A 19,439-nucleotide genomic window follows, 5' to 3' on the forward strand; every position below is an offset into this window, starting at 1 on the left:
GTAGTGTAATGTAATGTAGTGTAGTGTAGTGTAATGTAGTGTAGTGTAATGTAATGTAGTGTAATGTAATGTAGTGTAATGTAGTGTAATGTAATGTAATGTAGTGTAATGTAATGTAGTGTAATGTAGTGTAATGTAGTGTAGTGTAATGTAATGTAGTGTAATGTAGTGTAATGTAGTATAGTGTAGTGTAATGCAATGTAATGTAGTGTAATGTAGTGTAATGTAATGTAGTGTAATGTAATGTAGTGTAATGCAATGTAATGTAGTGTAATGTAATGTAGTGTAATGTAGTGTAATGTAATGTAATGTAGTGTAATGTAATGTAGTGTAATGTAGTGTAATGTAGTGTAATATACTGTAATGTAGTGTAATGTAATGTAGTGTAATGTAGTGTAATGTAGTGTAATGCAATGTAATGTAGTGTAATGTAATGTAGTGTAATGTAATGTAGTGTAATGCAATGTAATGTAATGTAGTGTAATGTAGTGTAATGTAATGTAATGTAATGTAGTGTAATGTAATGTAGTGTAATGTAGTGTAATATACTGTAATGTAGTGTAATGTAATGTAGTGTAATGTAATGTAATGTAATGTAGTGTAATGTACTGTAATGTAGTGTAATGCAATGTAATGTAGTGTCGTGTAATGCAGTGTAATGTAATGTAGTGTAATGCAATGTAATGTAGTGTAGTGTAATGTAATGTAGTGTAATGTAATGTAATGTAATGTAGTGTAGTGTAGTGTAATGTAATGTAGTGTAATGTAGTGTAATGCAATGTCGTGTAATGTAATGTAATGTAGTGTAATGTAGTGTAATGCAATGTAGTGTAATGTAGTGTAGTGTAATGTAATGTAATGTAGTGTAGTGTAATGTAGTGTAATGTAGTGTAATGCAATGTTGTGTAATGTAGTGTAATGTAATGTAATGTAGTGTAATGTAGTGTAATGCAATGTAGTGTAATGTAGTGTAGTGTAATGTAATGTAGTGTAATGTAATGTAGTGTAGTGTAGTGTAATGTAGTGTAGTGTAATGTAATATAGTGTAATGTAGTGTAATGTAATGTAGTGTAATGTAGTGTAATGCAATGTAATGTAGTGTAATGTAGTGTAATGCAATGTAGTGTAATGTAGTGTAGTGTAATGTAATGTAGTGTAATGTAATGTAGTGTAGTGTAGTGTAATGTAGTGTAGTGTAATGTAATGTAGTGTAATGTAATGTAGTGTAATGTAGTGTAATGCAATGTAATGTAGTGTAATGTAGTGTAGTGTAATGTAATGTAGTGTAATGTAGTGTAATGTAATGTAGTGTAATGTAGTGTAATGTAGTATAGTGTAGTGTAATGCAATGTAATGTAGTGTAATGTAGTGTAATGTAATGTAGTGTAATGTAATGTAGTGTAATGCAATGTAATGTAGTGTAATGTAATGTAGTGTAATGTAGTGTAATGTAATGTAGTGTAATGTAATGTAATGTAGTGTAATGTAGTGTAATATACTGTAATGTAGTGTAATGTAATGTAGTGTAATGTAATGTAATGTAGTGTAATGTACTGTAATGTAGTGTAATGCAATGTAATGTAGTGTCGTGTAATGCAGTGTAATGTAATGTAGTGTAATGCAATGTAATGTAGTGTCGTGTAATGCAGTGTAATGTAATGTAGTGTAATACACTGGTTCCCAAACTTTCTGTGGCCAAGGCACACCAAAGACCAAGCCAAAATCTCAAGGCACACCTGAGTTCATATCCGGGCAGAATCCCCTCTCTAACACATCGTATCACTGTTATCACTCTGTGAACATTTATTTAGCCTAGTCCTTGTAAGAAGCTATTCTCCTTCACACTAACAGAGAGCCTTTGATGTGTCACACTCTAATATTTCCCATCATGCGCAAATGGCTAAAACGGGTTCGATTTAACAGTTTTTATTTATATTTAGGCCAAAGCATATAAGACCTATTGTTTCTATATTGTGAAATAAGTGTGTAGGACAAAGTACCGATAAAGTACAGTGCTTCCCTGCGCGCACTTTTCACATTGAACATGTGCTCTTTTATTAAATAAATGAAACGTTTATGTTATTTATCTAATTTATGTGCACGTTTCAGTTGCTTTGCGTATTTACATTCTCTCCTCTGCTCTGCTTCACGAGGGGCAGAGCTCCGCTTCCGAACCCACACACACACACACGTGCGCACACACCTACAGTCAGAGACAGCGGAGGAAAGGTAAGGAGAGGACTTCAAAAATCTGCGTCATGCACGGACCTCATCCAGCCCAGGCAGTACCCCGCAGAGAAGTAAACCTAGGGGAAACACTAAAGTAAATACAAAATCATTCATAACCTTGTGTAATGTAATGTAGTGTAATGTCCCTCATAGAAAGACACACAATTGACAAAGTGTCGCTCTAGCTAACAGGAGCTGGCTTACTCAGTGTGTACACTGTGTACTGGGTTTATTTACAGCTAGTTGCTTTATTCAGAATAACATAAGATAATATCATAGTAGTTGCTCTAGCTAACAGGAGCTAACTGGCTAAATTTAATAGCGGTTGTTGAGCTAGCTTAAGCGAAGCATGGGGAGACAATAAAATTCGACATGAATTAAAAGTGTTACGAGGAAAAATGCCATTATGAAATGAAAAGCCTTTTGAAATAAAAAATATCTATAATTAAATAAATATAATATCCAATAACTTAATAAAATAAATGATAACACTTCAAAATAATGGATTGAAATAAATTTGAATAAGCTCTTCAATTATTAAAAAAAAGATTGTTGGTTAATTTATACATTTGACATAATATATTATTTATTTCAAAATGCATTTATTTATTTGAAAACGTCCATAGATTCAAGTGATCAATCCTAAATAATGAAAGAATTATGGAATAAATAATGATATGAATTGATAAAATATCTATACATTTAGAAATGTCATCAGTGAAACATTAAAAACATTAGTAAGTTTACCAGTGTGTGATTGTGTACTCTTCACTGAGATAGGAAGTCTACACTAACACAAACACCAAACCCCCTTACACAGTTGTTGAAGGCATGGAGAATAAAAATAATAAGTAATAAACAGACAACAGACACATTTATCCCGTTGCCCTTTCTGTACTTGGGACAACCTTTATTTTATTGCATTTACAATCCACACACCAAACATTTCCCCCACACCGATCAAAACACTCTGCCACACAGCTCTGGGTGAGTATGTGAAGCTTTGGTATCAGAATTCAGTTATGAGCATTAAATAGACATGACATGGGAAAGTTTGGCTCGTTATTGATTCAGTCCAAATCAGACACTCACGCAGCTGTTAATACGAGTGTCATATTAAACCCCCACACCTGCAACACGTCATCAAGACAACGTTTCCTATCTTGCTGTGGAGAACCATTCCCACCATGCCAGCATGGCTTGGATGGTCAGTTAGTTTAGCGCGAAAACCCCACACCTTTATCAGAACATACAGTATAATGGAATACAAAATGTGCAGCAGGGTGGACAAGTTCCTGTTTATACTGCACTGCTTATGTGCTTAGGCAGACATGTTGACATGTACGCTTCATCCATTTTCCTTGTCACTTTGTATCAATCTTTATAGTTTGTAGGAACACTCTTGGTCATTAAAAGTCATTTTGCTTCAGCCAGACATACTGCTCTCACATAAACCTTCCATAACAGCAACTGTAGAAGAAACTTCAGCCACAGCTTGTCAGCAGTGTAGCACTGACTGCAGTACCAGAAGACACGAACGAGCCAAACTTTAAAATGTCATGAGAGGCTGTTTATTAGCATTAAGCTCATTGTGTGTTGTATCCTCCCACAGCAAAGTACAATATAAAATGAGATGAACACAACAGCATTGATAAAATTGTTTGGGATGAATTATATGTGCAAAAACAGGTGGTTACCATTGGAAAATGACTAATTTTGATCTAAAAGTAACACACGCACACAAAATAACATTTTAAAAGCTCATCTTCACCAATATTAGGAACACACAGTTAGATATTTACAACCAGGGGTGTGATCAGGACACTGCTATATAAAAAGACATGAGTAAAAGGCAGGAAACTAAGAAATCCTCATTGATAGCGAGCAGGAGCTCTGGGCCTTTAGGCTGAATAATCACTTTGTTTTTATTCATTTGGTTTTCTCTCCCCTTTCTTTCTCTTCATTAGTCTTCAGGTATTTGGCATAGTGTTCATCAGCTGGTGTTCACGTGTTTCACTCAGACAGGTTCAGTTCTACATCTGACTCTTTCTATCCACTCTCTCCTAACATTCAAAGGTTCATGTTCCAGCAGATCCTGCAGTGACTCTTCCTCAGTGTCCCCACAGTCACAAGGAATGTTGCATGTGTCTGAGCCTACATGTGTCCCTCTGGGTAAAAATAGTCTCCATTAGTATAGTGAGCCAAATGGAAGTTAATGGACTCCAACCCTAGTGTAAGAGGTTCTACTAGGAACAAGTTCCTCATTGATGAAATACCTGAAAGGCATCAGAAGCAACGTTTTAATCTTAATCTAAGTAATCTTTCAAAAGCCATTAATATACATGTTCAAGTGTTATGTTGTTAAAACTCTCTTTATCTCTGTCATGTTTGCAGTTAAAAAAGTCCAATATTCACTTTCATCACCAGCTACTGGATAGGAGCAAGACACACAAACTGTCGTTTTTAGCCTCTCTGTGTGCGCGTGCCTCTTTGAGGTCATTTAGTGGCAATTGTTTTGGTTTAGTTATTTTTGTCTGTGGTTGTTCCGTCTCTTTTTGCATTAATAAGGGTTGAAGAATCTCGGAATCGGAAGGATTCACACCCCAATAACCCAAAGTTGTTCTTATCAATGGCTTATAACAATGCTATAAAGCATTAGTAAATTATTTAACCATTAGTTAAGCAATTAATGACTAGATAGCGGCTCCACAAAACTTGTATGAAAAGAACGAAAATATTCTAAAATCATAAAGACTACATATATAAAATATCACGCATAAAAACTACAATTCTGATGAACAACAGATGAAAGAAACATAAGTTGCACGAATATACGCCATCCACCCAAAGATAAACATCGAAGTTCTCAGAGGAGGTTCTCCAAGAGTTAAGAAATAAATATGTCAGAAGAAAGCTCATCATCAAATAGATACGAGTTCAGCATAGTGACGAGACCATCCACCGTGTGTGTGTGTGTGTGTGTGAAGTATTCTTTTCATGTTGCATAGTTCACAGAGCTCAGTAGTGGTCTCTTCTTCCCTTTAATCTTCAGGGATCCATAACGAGCCTGATGACCAAAACAATAAAACAGTTATGAATATGTCAATACACACCTAAGTTTCTGTTTGTTGTGATACAGAATGATTTCCAAAAAATTGCGACTATACATATACTGTGTACTGTTCTCGCACCATTTTTAAACATGTCTTCTATGTCTGATTATTTCATTTTGTAGCCAGAACACTTACATCTTTGCGGACTCTGGATCGTGTGATCTTGACACTCTGTGATCGTCTCAGTCCTTTCTGACTCACTGCCTCGTCTTCAGAGAAGGTTGGCTCAGTCTCTTCATCAGTCCTCTCCTCCTGGTCATAAAAGTAGTCTGAAAAACACACACACACACACACACACACACACACACACACACACACACACACACACACACACACACACACACACACACACACACACACACACACACACACACACACACACACACACAAAGGAATCACTGAAACACAGACTCAGATTTGTGTCTTGACAAATTAAATATTTCATATTTCAGTTTGGCTGCATAACTGAGCCTGTCGTCCTCACAGCTGAGGTTAGGATCCCCAAGTGTAACGATCGCTGAAACAACAACTAAAACTAATGTTGTGTGTGGCAGTAGATTCATGAGTGTTTCAAATTAAATCTGAGAAAGTACAAATGCCCATTAATCTGACTCATCTACTGTATTTAAGAACTGAATCACTCATATTTGCTGAATTTGCACTTCACTAGTTACAGTGGATGAACCCTGGCGTTCACTTGTGTTGTTACCGATTGTGGTTGCTGTCCTGTTGATCTTGTGTGGAGGTGGCAGAGCAGAGAGCTGTGAGGTAGCTGGTCCAGCAGAGGGCAGCACACTCTGCTGGACCAGCTGCTCCTCACAGCTCTCTTTGTCTCTCCTCATGGAAACTCAACCGTTAGAAAGGTCATACACTAGCTGTCTGTTACACACTGCAGCAAGGTAAATACAATGAGTCTACCAGCGTGGCCCTAACATGCATGATTGGACAACAAAGTGCTGGTGCCAGTTCAGCTCAGAGTATTTTAAAAGGCTTTTGAGAGCCTCTACTAATTCATGTTTTCTTCTGTTCCATCACGAAGACTGTTGATCAGACTCAGATCATTAACTAGCATGGCATAGCCTTCATTTTGTTTATTAATGCATGATAAACCGAACTATATCAACCATATTGTGTCACATTGTCACGTTCGGCTGCCCTCTTCCCACACAAAAATAAACAAATCTACTACAAACCCTGTTGTAAATGTTCACCAACATGTCACAACTTTTCAACTTAAGTTTGTCATCAAATATATTAAGTCAATTTCTGGAGAATCTCTGTAAATACACAACAATACCTAAATATTGTTACTTTAGGTATTACTACCTTTCCGTTTTCTGTCACCCAAGCACTGCCTCCCCATGCCCGGCCAGTGTTCGTGTCCATCAGGGTTTTCTAAAGCCCAGTTAGTCTTTCAACAGCGATGTGTTTCGCATTTCTTCAGGATCGAGCTCCTTCTGCTGCCATTGATGTCACATCTGGAGTCCATAAGAGAAAACCTCCCACTCTCCAGAGTTGGAAGCAACCTTTCCCCTCCCAGAGGAAACGGGGTGGGATGAGACGGAGGCCAGCTTCACATGAGATTTTACATTCCAACATCAAAAATACCATCTGACTGTGTTGGTTGGATGGTAATCAGCCGTTACCCACAAATAGGCAAAGCTGCTCCAGAGCTGTATTTTTTTGGACAGTATTGATGAAAGAACTCAGTCCTGCTACTTGTCTACAGTGTTCAAGCCTGCAGTTGAAAGTAACCTCTAGATTAGGTCTAGATTAGAAACCAGGCGCTTCCATGTCCCCAGCCTGCTGGTTCCTCACTGTACTGAAGAACCACACAAGACTGTAAACTGACTGAGCAGGACACTGATCATCTGCTCCTCACTGTACACTCTGAAATTACAAAGTAGCACAGGAATAACATGTTACAGTAATGTTTCAGGGTGGAATCTAAATTCTCTGTCTGGACTGAAGAGCAAAGTCCAGTCATTCCAGCTATTAACAGTCTGTTCTGTGTAGAACTGTCTAATGTCCTGTCATGTAGCGAGCTGAGGGCTTTATTAAACAATGCTGTCTCGCTCAGCAGCAAACATCTGGAGCAGCTTGTTCTGTTTCTCCAGAACAAAAGCACAATCTTGTGTTGTCTTGTCCTAAATATTCTTCTCTAACATCGTCTTAACCTGTTGTTGAGTTTAACTTTCATTTTCAAAACACACTATCTTCTCATGGCACGCTCCAAAAACTCACCTGTGAGCTGTAGTCCAAGTACACTTGATGTATCTTTAGACAAATTAAAGGGGCGTGGTGTTTTTTGTTTTCTTTTTAACTCTGAAGCTTGCAGACCTGCACTCCAAGTCATCTTCTCTACACTGTGTGAGTCTCTTCTCATCTTCAACTCATCCTCAAAGTAGGGCATCTTTGGATTTAAAGATTCCAGTTGTCTTTATCGATTCCAGTTATTAATGGTTCTTGATTTCGATTGTTTGAGGGGGTCAAAACAGGTCACATGCATATTTCACAGAAGAAAAGGTTTTATAAAAAACTTTTCATAATTCATATTCACATCTTAAGGTTTGTGGAATCTTTAAATTAATTTCATACAGTTTAACTAGGTTTCGGTTATTCAATAATAACTCAGTCTTGTTTTCTTTGTGTTGGTCTGTCTCTGACTTCCCTGTTCTGTCTGTGGCTCTCAGCTCCAAGCCCATTGGTTCCTACTGAAGACCTATCTTTTTAAAAACACCTCACATATCAGTAAATTCCTAAAATATTTAGGTCACTGTAGTTTTGAACAACTATATTCAAACAGGAGGACATTTCAGTAGAGGATTAATCCACATGTTGGTGCTCCAGTAAGTATTTGGGGTGTATATGGGACTGAGTCAAAACAAAGTACAGTGTGTGTGTGGCTCATTGATGTGCTTGTAATAGTTTTGGGACAACAACTATGGCACAGAGGATGAACATGTCAGACTTTGATACACACATGACACTTGTTAGTAGATGAATTCCTTGACTGCATATGGGATTTGTTGACAATCAGATAAATATAGAATATCACCATGTTGAACAAAACAATCTGTAGAAAACCATTGTTGCCTAAGAGCTGAAGACCTCCATTATAGCCACCAGAGGGTGTGTGATGTCATGTGAAAAGCCTCCACAGCAGTGAGAACCATATGAAAGAGCAGTTGGAGGGTAAAAACATCTCCTCCTCTTTCTGCTGATGGCTGAGCTGAATACATAATACAGTCTTTCCTCTCTCAGTATGCTAATGTTGTCTGCCAGCCTCGCTTCCCTCCATCCTTCCACCTCTTCTTCCAATTCACTCCTTCTCCATCCATCCCTTACATCTCCACTCTCCTCCTATACATTCATCTCAGTCAAACACACACTCTCTCTCTCTCTCTCTCACTCTCTAACACACACACTCTCTCTCTCTCTCTCTCTCTCACTCTCTAACACACACTCTCTCTCTCTCTCTCTCTCACTCTCTAACACACACTCTCTCTCTCTCTAACACACACTCTCTCTCTCTCTAACACACACTCTCTCTCTCTAACACACTCTCTCTCTAACACATACTCTCTCTCTCCAACACACACTCTCTCTCTCTCTAACACACACTCTCTCTCTCTCTCTAACACACACTCTCTCTCTCTCTGTCTAACACACACTCTCTCTCTCTCTAACACACACTCTCTCTCTCTCTAACACACACTCTCTCTCTCTCTCTAACACAGACACTCTCTCTCTCTCTCTAACACACACACTCTCTCTCTCTCTCTCTCTCTCAAATACACACTCTCTCTCTCTCTCTCTCACTAACACACACTCTCTCTCTCTCTCTCACTAACACACTCTCTCTCTCACTAACACACACTCTCTCTCTCTCTCTCAAACACACACTCTCTCAAATACACACACTCTCTCTCACTAACACACACTCTCTCTCTCTAACACACACTCTCTCTCTCTCACTAACACACACTCTCTCACTAACACACACTCTCTCTCACTAACACACACTCTCTCTCTCTCTCTCTCACTAAACACACTCTCTCTCTCTCTCTCTCTCACTCTCTAACACACACTCTCTCTCTCTAACACACACTCTCTCTCTCTAACACATACTCTCTCTCTCTAACACATACTCTCTCTCTCCAACACACACTCTCTCTCTCTAACACATACTCTCTCTCTCTCTAACACATACTCTCTCTCTCTAACACATACTCTCTCTCTCTAACACATACTCTCTCTCTCCAACACACACTCTCTCTCTCTCTAACACACACACTCTCTCTTCTCTCTCTCTCTCTAACACACACTCTCTCTCTCTCTCTCCCAACACACACTCTCTCTCTCCAACACACACTCTCCTCTCTCTCTAACACACAGCTCTCTCCTCTCTCTCTCTCTCTCTAACACACACACTCTCTCTCTCTCTCTCTAACACACACTCTCTCTAACACACACACACTCTCTCTCTCTCTCTCTCTCTCATCTCTCTCTCTCTCTCTCTAACTCTAACACACACACACACACACACACACACCAAGGTCTTCTCTGCTGGCCTAAACATCATCAGAATATAAATTTAATTTTATATATTTTTTTCACAAATATGTATTAAATTATTCCCCATAGTCTATTCTCTTCATTTCATAGCTTTCCTCTTGGTTGCGCTGCTTCCAGCCTCAGATGGAGATTTGGAGGTCTGGCCTTTATGTTAGAGCTTTTATCCAATCATATTTCAGCCATAATGTGTTGCCAGGGTCCAAGAAATCTGCCCTGAGGCCTTCAGAATCAACAATGCGGGCACCTGTCGCTTAAAGTGAACGGAGACAAAACTGTGGCGTTAACCACTGGGGCCAGCTAGCAAACGTACGATAGCGTCAGCACGTCCACGTCTTTTGATTGGATACACACTATTGAGAGGCAGAGCTATGCAGAGCTAGCAAACTTTGAACAAGCTAATTTGTGTAAATTTCTACAAGCTGTTTTTTTTCAACCCACAATGGCTGAAGGAGAAGAGATCGATTTGGTCGCAGATATAACTACAACGCCATTTTCAAGACGAACAAGAACGCCCAACCCCGACGCTAGCGGGCCTATCACAGCTGGGAAAAGGGTTTGTCCGCCACTTTCAAATTACTAACTACGAGCGGTACCCCCGGCTCACAGCCTCCGAGAGGCACTGCACATTGTACTGCTGGGAATGCCTGCTATTTACAACTGATCGATTTGGTGTTTGAGTGGCTCTACAGCTCAATGAACAAGTGACAAGGGTGAACAAAAATAGGGAAATATTGAAAAGACTGATTGATTGTGTCCTGTATTTTGGTAAACAGGAACTTTTAAAAAAGTTTTGACAGTATCCAATCTATTAAAGCTGGTAGTTTAACACTTTATTGATTATAAATGTTTCGTAAATATTAATATCATAATGATGGTATTAAGAGGTGGAATAATTCAGGTAGGACTGTGTAGGACAAACAAATCTTGATTCAACATCTACTTTCTAGCTTCTTCCAGGAAAGCTTTCATCTGCATTTCCTGGTCTTCCTCAGCAGACGCATTTTTCTCAGTCTTAGCAGATGGAGTTCACTAAGTTGTCATTCTCTGAGGAAGTCCACGAGATACAATTGAAAGCTCCAGATACCGTCCAATATTTCATACATCTGTTGCATATAGTGTCTGTCTGTCTGTCTGTGTGTCTGTGTGTGTGTACCATCTCCGTCGGCAGCGTCAGTGCTCTGAGACCTCCTGATGGCGGGGTTGGCAGAGTGGGAGCTGTACTGGTAGAGCTGGTCCCCACTCTCATCCTGCTGGCGGCTTATCTGTGTGAGGTCGTGCATACTCAGGCTACGTAGCTTCTCTGTGATGGCACCCTGACCCTGTGACACACACACACACACACACACACACACACACACACACACACACACACACACACACACACACACACACACACACACACACACACACACACACACACACACACACACACACACACACACACACACACACACACACACACACACACACACACCAGTCAATATTACATCACCAACTAACAGCAGACCTCGAGATCAACAGGATAAAATCCACACGGATGAAGTGAGTGTCAACAGACCAACGACTCCCCTCAATATCTACAGACAGTGAGGTCAGGTGGTTCCAACTGAGAGTCTGCAGGGCTGGAGGCCGAAGGCTGTTTTGGGGAGGTGGGTGTGTCAGTGAGTTTGTTCTAATTTATGGGCTACTATCATACATCTTAACGACTGACTCGGATCTATGTTGCCTCACTAACCCCAACCCCTGATAAATAGTCTACTGGTTGGATTCAGCTTGAAAAGTAAGAAAGCAGAGAATTTAAGTTAACTCTGCTTTCATTGCATTCCAATAGAGACTCATAAAGTCCACGGAGCTTCAAACTGTTGTGTTTTGGCTCAGCAGTCTGGAGTTAACCAAGTCCCCACTGTGGTAACAACAGGTGGGGTTACGGACTCGTATGTAAATGGTTACATTTCACTCAACTCTCTGATCACATGGTGGTATTTCTGAAACCTATAACATCAGGTCGTCCACATCTGACACATAAGCTGACAGACTGCTCTCAGCTGTTCACTACGATGGAGTATTGCAATTAATCTCCCACGGGTGCTGTCAGAGCTCCGTGCTTTCGGACCAAAAGTCAGGGGCATCTAGGAGCGCGATTAATCTGCGTTAATATTTTTAACGGTTATTTTTTCTGTGATTAATTAATCGAAATTACCGCGTTAATTCGACAGCCCTAATAATTATTAATACTTTTACTTATTAACTGTGTTTCTTGTATAAACAAATACTTTAATTATATATGTGTGTATATGGTGCGCAGAAATTGTTGTGATCATTCGGGATGTTATTGATTCTACAATGATAAAGACATCACCATAGAAACAGTTCACAAGATGGACAACAGCAGCAAGAGAGGAAAACACTTAGTGAGGAGACTGTTGGTGAAACATGAAGCAAGTAACAGAAGAAACAGGAGGAACATGTCTGTGTAAGTGTTAGAATGAAATGAAAAAACTAAGCATAAACTAAATATTGAGTTAAAAGCATTTGCAAATGTTGATTCTAAGAACAAGATGGAAATAAAGATTTATTTTCAGCTCCCTGGTATAAGAACAGAAATGTTTAAAAATCAAAGGATGGGAAACATGGTGTCACGGTATGAAATGGAAAGTTCTGTTCATGCTGCTTACACTGACTGGTTTTACCTCCCAGAGTAGACTGCTGAAGCACACACACCCTGAAGAAAGAAGGATGTCAGTATAGAGAGAGAGAAAGAGAAACAAAGTCACAAGAGGGTTAGCTCGAGGCAAGCCGGGGCAGATGCACACATCATCCTGACCATATACTGTAGTACAAAAGAAAATAGACACAATGTGGCTTTCAGACTTTCTAAAGTCAGTGTGCAGGGTTAGATACGCAAGAGAAGAAGCCCAGCAACAGTGATACAGGTTTCCCACCACAGGCTCCCAATATAAACAGTTCACACCATATTAAGTATTGGGCTGAAACTGTAACCTTCAATCAGTTCAAAGAACCAGGACTCAATTGCATCAGCTATTCATAAATCTATTACTAAGTTTGAACATAAAATAAGTTCTTAGTAACTACAGGCTAGTTTCCAACTAGTGATTTACCAAATCAGGTGTGGTCATTACAACTTCAGAAATGTAAGTAGAAAGATAGTTTCTAGGAAACGCGGTTTAATCAAGTGCCACAACTATGTAAACCGGAAGTCACTGTAGCATCACAAGCTTCAAAAACATTTATGTCTACATACGTGGAGCTTTTGTGCTTAATATTAATATTCTTACAGTTTACATATCCAATTATGCTAAGCTAATGACTTTTATTGCTCAATTATTCTTTTTATTAGCATAACATTCTGTAATTTGAGGTATGTTGTATTATTTCTGTGAAAGACAATATTAAATATTTAAGATTGGCATCATTACAAATCAGGGTGGCCAGGTGGTGCAGTGGTAAACTGTGTCGCCTCACAGATAGAAGCTTCTGTCCAAAGACATGCAGATTAGCTACATCAGTGACCCGAACATATTTCAACCTGAAGATTGTGATTCAGGTGGGGGGTGTACTGGGTGTACTGGGTGTACTGAGTGGGGGGGTCCTGTGGGAGTGACCAGAGGAGTCTCTCCACAGTTATCGCTCACAGACCAGGGAGCGCAGCAACAGCAGCAACAGCAGCAACAGCAGCAACATTTGAAGTCGGCATGTTTGCATGATTCTTGCATCTTTCAGGACATTATAAGATTTTATCTGGCATCAGGATTAAAAATCACTTACAATAAATTGATTGTGGGGAATTTGCATTATCTGCTGTCTGGCTTGCCATCATGGTAGAGAAGAGAAATATAGAGCTTTATTTTAAAAAGAGAGGAATTATCATGTGAGAAAGATCAGACTCCATTTCCTTTTCCTTTATTTCTGCAGGAGGACCTTATGATTTAGTATTACCTTATTTAAGATTCAAGCATTATATGATGATTATTGGAATAATATTGTGAAAAGCATCATGGCATGATGACATCATGCCTTCCCATGGAATCCATATGATTGAATGTACTTATTGTAAGTCGCTTACTTGCATTGGACAAATGTGTCAGCTAAAGAAATGCAATGTAATGTAATTGAAGGAAGCAGTAAGCAAACCAGTCTGCTTCTTCACACCTGTAGAGGCTTTGCAAATGTAATTTAAAATGGGCCTCAGGCTACATGCAGATCAATATGCATGTATGCTGCATGCATAATAGAGGGTGGTGCATATAGCAGCTTGAAACGTGTTGGTCTCAGGAGTTTCATACTCCAACAAATCCCATCCTAAAAAGGCTGAGATGCATTTGTAAACCAAAACCACAGCACTGAAATCTGTGACGATGCAGCTTCTTTTATTGTACAAGCAAAGGTTAATCAAATTCCAGGTTCAACCAGCAAAAGCTTTTAAAGGATTTGAAATAGCACTGTGACCTAAAACTGTGACGATAAACTACAGAGGGGGGGGGGGAGAGAAACAGTAGAGACAAGGGGAGCCAATAAAATAAAAGAATATAAGAGACAACGTGTGAGAGAGCAAGAGATTGGAATGTTGTAGAGTGAGAGGCATAGCTTTGAAGAATGTTTAATGTTAGCAGACAGGAGGGTTTTAACTGGAGTCACTATAAGGACACAAACACTACAGCTCTTTCTTAGTTCACATAGTCATACCCTTGGCATTGAACCTTCTGATCCACATCTCCTTTGTTTCAAATCACACCTGTATCTCTGTCATGATCAGGTTTTGTATCTTGTTTATGCCCTTGCACATGTACACATCGTATCCTGGTTTCAGAAACCTGGATTTGAGAATCCTGGTCCTTGTTTCGAGAAACTGGAAAATCATAGAGAACTCTGATAGAAACGGTAAACACCTGACACCTGATCACTGTCTGCCATTTATGTAGGTAAATCCTCAAATAGAGTCAAATTGAATTTTGACAGTAATTAAAATTACTAAAACCATTATGCTTAACAATTCTATGACGATCTTCACAGTAACATAAAAAGTGAAAGTGATACTGGTAATGCATAACACAGCAGAACCAGAAACTGAAATTGACCAGGCCTCAACTGTTGAGGTATCTTATTCTCAAGTCAGTACAGCAATGACAGACAGTGACTAGGATATTAAAGAGTTTCAAGTGGGGTTGTATGATTATCAATAGTCAGACAGTTACAGTAGGGGGCGGTCTGCACGCCTCCACTTTACAGAAACAGACTGGAGTACTGGCACAGAAGCTGAGCAATGTACTGCTGTGCACGAGGCCAGGAGCAAAGCATATTGCCACCATCGGTTAGTTTGTTTGTGTTATTGAGTGACTTTGGTGTTTTAATGGGTAAGTTCAGATTCACCGAAGTCGACGAGTAGACGTAGACGAGCATCTTCAGTGTTCTTTGAGGTCAAATTAGAGTAGAGTCAATAGAGTCTATTTGCTTTGAAGAGAGCAGAGATTACGGCTTCAGTTCTCCATCTAAAGGCTGAATTACAACAAGACAAGGCGCTGAAAAAATATTCTGTACACTAAAACAGATTCATTTGTTTAGGTTTCTAAAAGATGTTTTGGTCCATGTTGACATATTCCTCATATGATGAAAACCAGGATACTAGTGTGCATGGAACTGTATCAAATATTGCATGGTCCTTCAATTACACTCTTATCTCTCTGAATTACTTTTGTCCTGTTAAAAAAAGAAAGAATACGTACTTTTTATTTTATTTTTTAAACCTTTTTAGTGGCTTTATTTTTTTAACCTTGCACCTAATTTTCTATTACACGTGATCCTAATAGACACACAGGAATATAGAGTTATTTGTGCGGTTGTGGAAAGTTTAAGATCATATCATTTTGACATGTTATCATCACATGTATGAACATGTGGTATTGCACTGAGACAGAAGAGACTGGGGACCGGAGAGGTCAAAGATGACTCAGCCAACATCACACAGTTCTGAAGGCCTAACACTGATGGAGGCTTCTTCTCTTTTTCTGATGACCCACTTCATCCAACTCAAAATTACAACACCATTTGCTTTTACTGTTTTTCTAAATGTATTTATATTTATCTTGACTGTCTTCATTCAGATTAAACTCAACAAATCCAGTATCATGTATCAAGCCATGCCAGATTGCATCTGCTGTCAATGTGGATCCAAGAACTTGACTTTCTATTTAATAGTAGAGTCCCACTGCCTGGGATTACCTCAATGCAGCAAAACCTAAAGTAGGAGATTATTTGGGATTTTCTGACACACTCAGGTATTCACACAATGCTGATGAAACCAGTTCACACACACCTCATTTATACTGACTCTGCAGTGAGTGGTAGCTGCGGGTCAACAAGGTAGTAGCGACACACTGAAACATTGTGCTCACGCAAATGTATCCACTGTTTAAGATAATAATCCAGCTCTACCATTCATTTACACACACAACACTGTCTGCTGTGTTCTTTCTGTGCTTCAGTAAGACAAGTTAGTACATGGTGTGCCAACTTGACTTTGGAAAAACAATCTGCTGGATTGCTTTACTACATGAAACCGGTGGAGAACATCATTGTATCTCAGCGAAGAGAGCTAAAGCTCACACTTTCTTACAAAGTCAGATAGGAAAGAGAATTTCTTTCTAAATGTTTATCCTCGTTAGGGAGCAGGATTTATGGGAAATGTCTGATGATACATACCACAATAGAGAGACACAGGGTACAAACTGCCTCAGCCATGCTACTGTGATTGTTTTGGTAAATCCAGAAAGTCATCTTAAGTAAATCAATGATGTGAATAACAAAGACAAAGTAGCACCTTTAAACAAATATCAAATGATATAGAGACACTTGCCTTGACAGCTGCAGAGACAGCGGCGGTGGCTGCGATGCTCAGGCCCTGCTTGCCAAAGTTGACCATCGTCTCATAGCTCCTCTCTTTGGCCTGCACAATATACTCATCGATTTCCTACAGGGAGACAATCAATAACGTTTCTAGAAGACGGTTTAATCGAGCATAAAGTGGTGTGGCTATAATATTCTCAACAACAAACACATGGATGGATGATCTTACCCTCTCTCTGGAGGACAGCAGAGGGTGCAGACACTTCCTGTAAATGAGACTTGCTCCTCTGGTGTAGGGGGACAGCAGCCAGATCACAAAGGCTATCTTCAGCTCGTAGTACAGAGGAAACCTGGACACGGACACAATCACGGACGGACACACACACACACACACACACACACACACACACACACAGACAGACACACACACACGGCTGTCATCCTCCTGTTTTATGGTGTTCTTGAAACTTAAGAAATGGGTTACAACACAGAGCCAAAGGGACAGAAGACACAGAGTATTGCTTGTGCTGCTCTTGATTCACCTTCAGATGCTGCGTCACAAAGCACTGAACTGATTGAGGTTAGTACACTAACCTGACTGTCACTCCCACTCAACTAAGGTTCAAGTCATTGATTCTGCCACATTGTTAGGTTACGGTTGGGTGTCTCACGGATGAGTGATTGGTTTGGTTCAGCGCAAACACACTTTGACAACACTGGTCCCATTATCAGTGCCACATCTTCTATTGTTGTCAGTCAAGTTGTAGCCATTTTAATGATTTACGTCTTAAACGTGATGGTTTGTAAAATTCAGGGAACGCACAATAAAGCCTCCCAGCAAAGACAGGGTTCTTTAAGTGTAGGTTATGTAAAGCTTAATGTTACAGGGGGTTAAGTTCACATTTGTGTTCCTATACATTCTTTCATCAGTCATGTCCATGAATACATCTTTCTAATTAAATTAGTTACCAAGGAAACCCATATACAAAGCTAATTAATATCAGCAGGTGAATTTCCACTGGTGACAAACAGTGTACATACAGTATGAGACAATGAGTTTTAGATAATGATTAAATAATAGATTATTGTGTATATATCTTTTGTGTAGTTGGTGCAAACGTGTGTGTTTGTGTGGAACTCACCATGTTAGTGTTAGGTCGGTGATGGTCTCCACCACAGTGTAGAGGGCAAACACAATCCAGTACATCATCCATCGCACCTACACAGACACACACAACCCAATGAACACGGAACAATAGAACGCCTCACTTAAGAAAAGCAACACTGCTTTGAATGGAACAATAAACGTCCTAGACTGCGTCTCTCTCTTCTCTAACTACCATATGATGTGCAGGGCTTGGACTGGCCAACATGAAGCTTTGTTACTGTAACGTGTTATATATTTCAGCCGCACCATCACAGCATGAAGCTACACGCAGAATTCCCTGTATGGAAACGCTCTGATCAGCTCTACATCGCCTCTACATAGCATTACAGTGTATTGTCCATCGGTTGGTTGTGCCAGCAGGGCTACGCTTTCTCATTTGTGTACTTATGTGGACCGAACCGTGCTTCTGACCTGTATAATGACACCATTTTAATCCCAATATTCCTGACAATTGAATTAAATATAATGAAGAATTTGTTTTGTTTTTCTTATGTGGGAAAGTCCTCCAGCTCCAGATGTTCTGGAAAAGAGGAGCAGATTTCTAAACAGACAGAAAGTGTTGATCCCGTTGCACATCACATATGCACATGTTTTTGTTTGTGTGTATGTTTCTCACACATTATATAATATTCTCTCTATTCCCTTATATTCTCACACACGTTATTCACTTTATTAATTGTATTGTCTTTCATAATTGTAATTGTGCTTTGTCAACACAAATGTCATGCCAATAAAGCCTATCGAATTGAAAAATATACTTAGATACACAATTTAAAGTTTATATGGTAGTCTTTTTTTTTTTTTTATCTCTTTCCCCTGTCAGACCAGTAGTAGTGAAGATAGATGGATAGATAGATAGATACTTTATTCATCCCGAGGGAAATTTAGGAAACAGAGCTTTAGGATTTTGCTTCCCTTTGCTTTTGTGCTTTCTGCCGTCCTCCCTGCTCTCTCACTCCCTCCGTCCCTCTTTAAGGGCTTCCCAGGCTCCTCTGGCTGGATTTCAATATCAAAGGCAGCGGTAGACAGTGGCAGGCGGGCAGACGGTCACATGGCAGGCTGTGGTATTAGCCAGAACAGGCCACAGCCGCACGACTGAACACACACCGACACTATCTAAAAAATGTCTGTGTGTGTGTGTGTGTGTGTGTGTGTGTGTGTGTGTGTGTGGGTGAGTGAGTGAGGGAGTAAAGTTGGTGTTTGAAAGAGGGAGAACAAGAGAGCGAGACACAAAACACATATTCACCTGTCTCACAAGCACAAACTCTCAGAATCAGTAACACTGCAGTCTGACTCTCATTACTGGAGAGTGAAACACAGAGCCCGTGAGATAGAGAGGACATCTCATTTATATATTTCAATCCACTTCTGCCTCCACGGCTTCAGTCTCTCCTCCACCTCTCCCTTTCATCTTCCACTTCATACCCCTTCTCTCTCTCTGTCTCATCAGTAGGGAGGACATTAAGACGTGACCTCAGTGAAATATACAG

The 19,439-nt window shown here is 39.7% G+C and overlaps 1 protein-coding gene across 1 annotated transcript in view; it reads right to left on the bottom strand.

Moving 5' to 3' along the window:
• Positions 1–3,103: 3,103 nt before the first annotated feature.
• Positions 3,104–19,439, bottom strand: part of reep3b (receptor accessory protein 3b) — a 35,036-nt gene continuing 18,700 nt past the window's right edge. Inside the window, exons 3-8 of the mRNA XM_029455710.1 lie at positions 17,924–18,000; positions 17,011–17,131; positions 16,792–16,905; positions 11,074–11,239; positions 5,478–5,611; positions 3,104–5,296 (exon numbers count right to left, since the gene is read on the bottom strand). Coding sequence (XP_029311570.1) covers positions 5,225–5,296; positions 5,478–5,611; positions 11,074–11,239; positions 16,792–16,905; positions 17,011–17,131; positions 17,924–18,000 — 684 coding nt within the window. The 3' untranslated portion in view covers positions 3,104–5,224. The remainder of the gene's footprint in view (positions 5,297–5,477; positions 5,612–11,073; positions 11,240–16,791; positions 16,906–17,010; positions 17,132–17,923; positions 18,001–19,439) is intronic.

The sequence above is a fragment of the Cottoperca gobio genome, chromosome 19 (assembly GCF_900634415.1).
Source record: "Cottoperca gobio chromosome 19, fCotGob3.1, whole genome shotgun sequence".
NCBI lineage: Eukaryota > Metazoa > Chordata > Actinopteri > Perciformes > Bovichtidae > Cottoperca > Cottoperca gobio.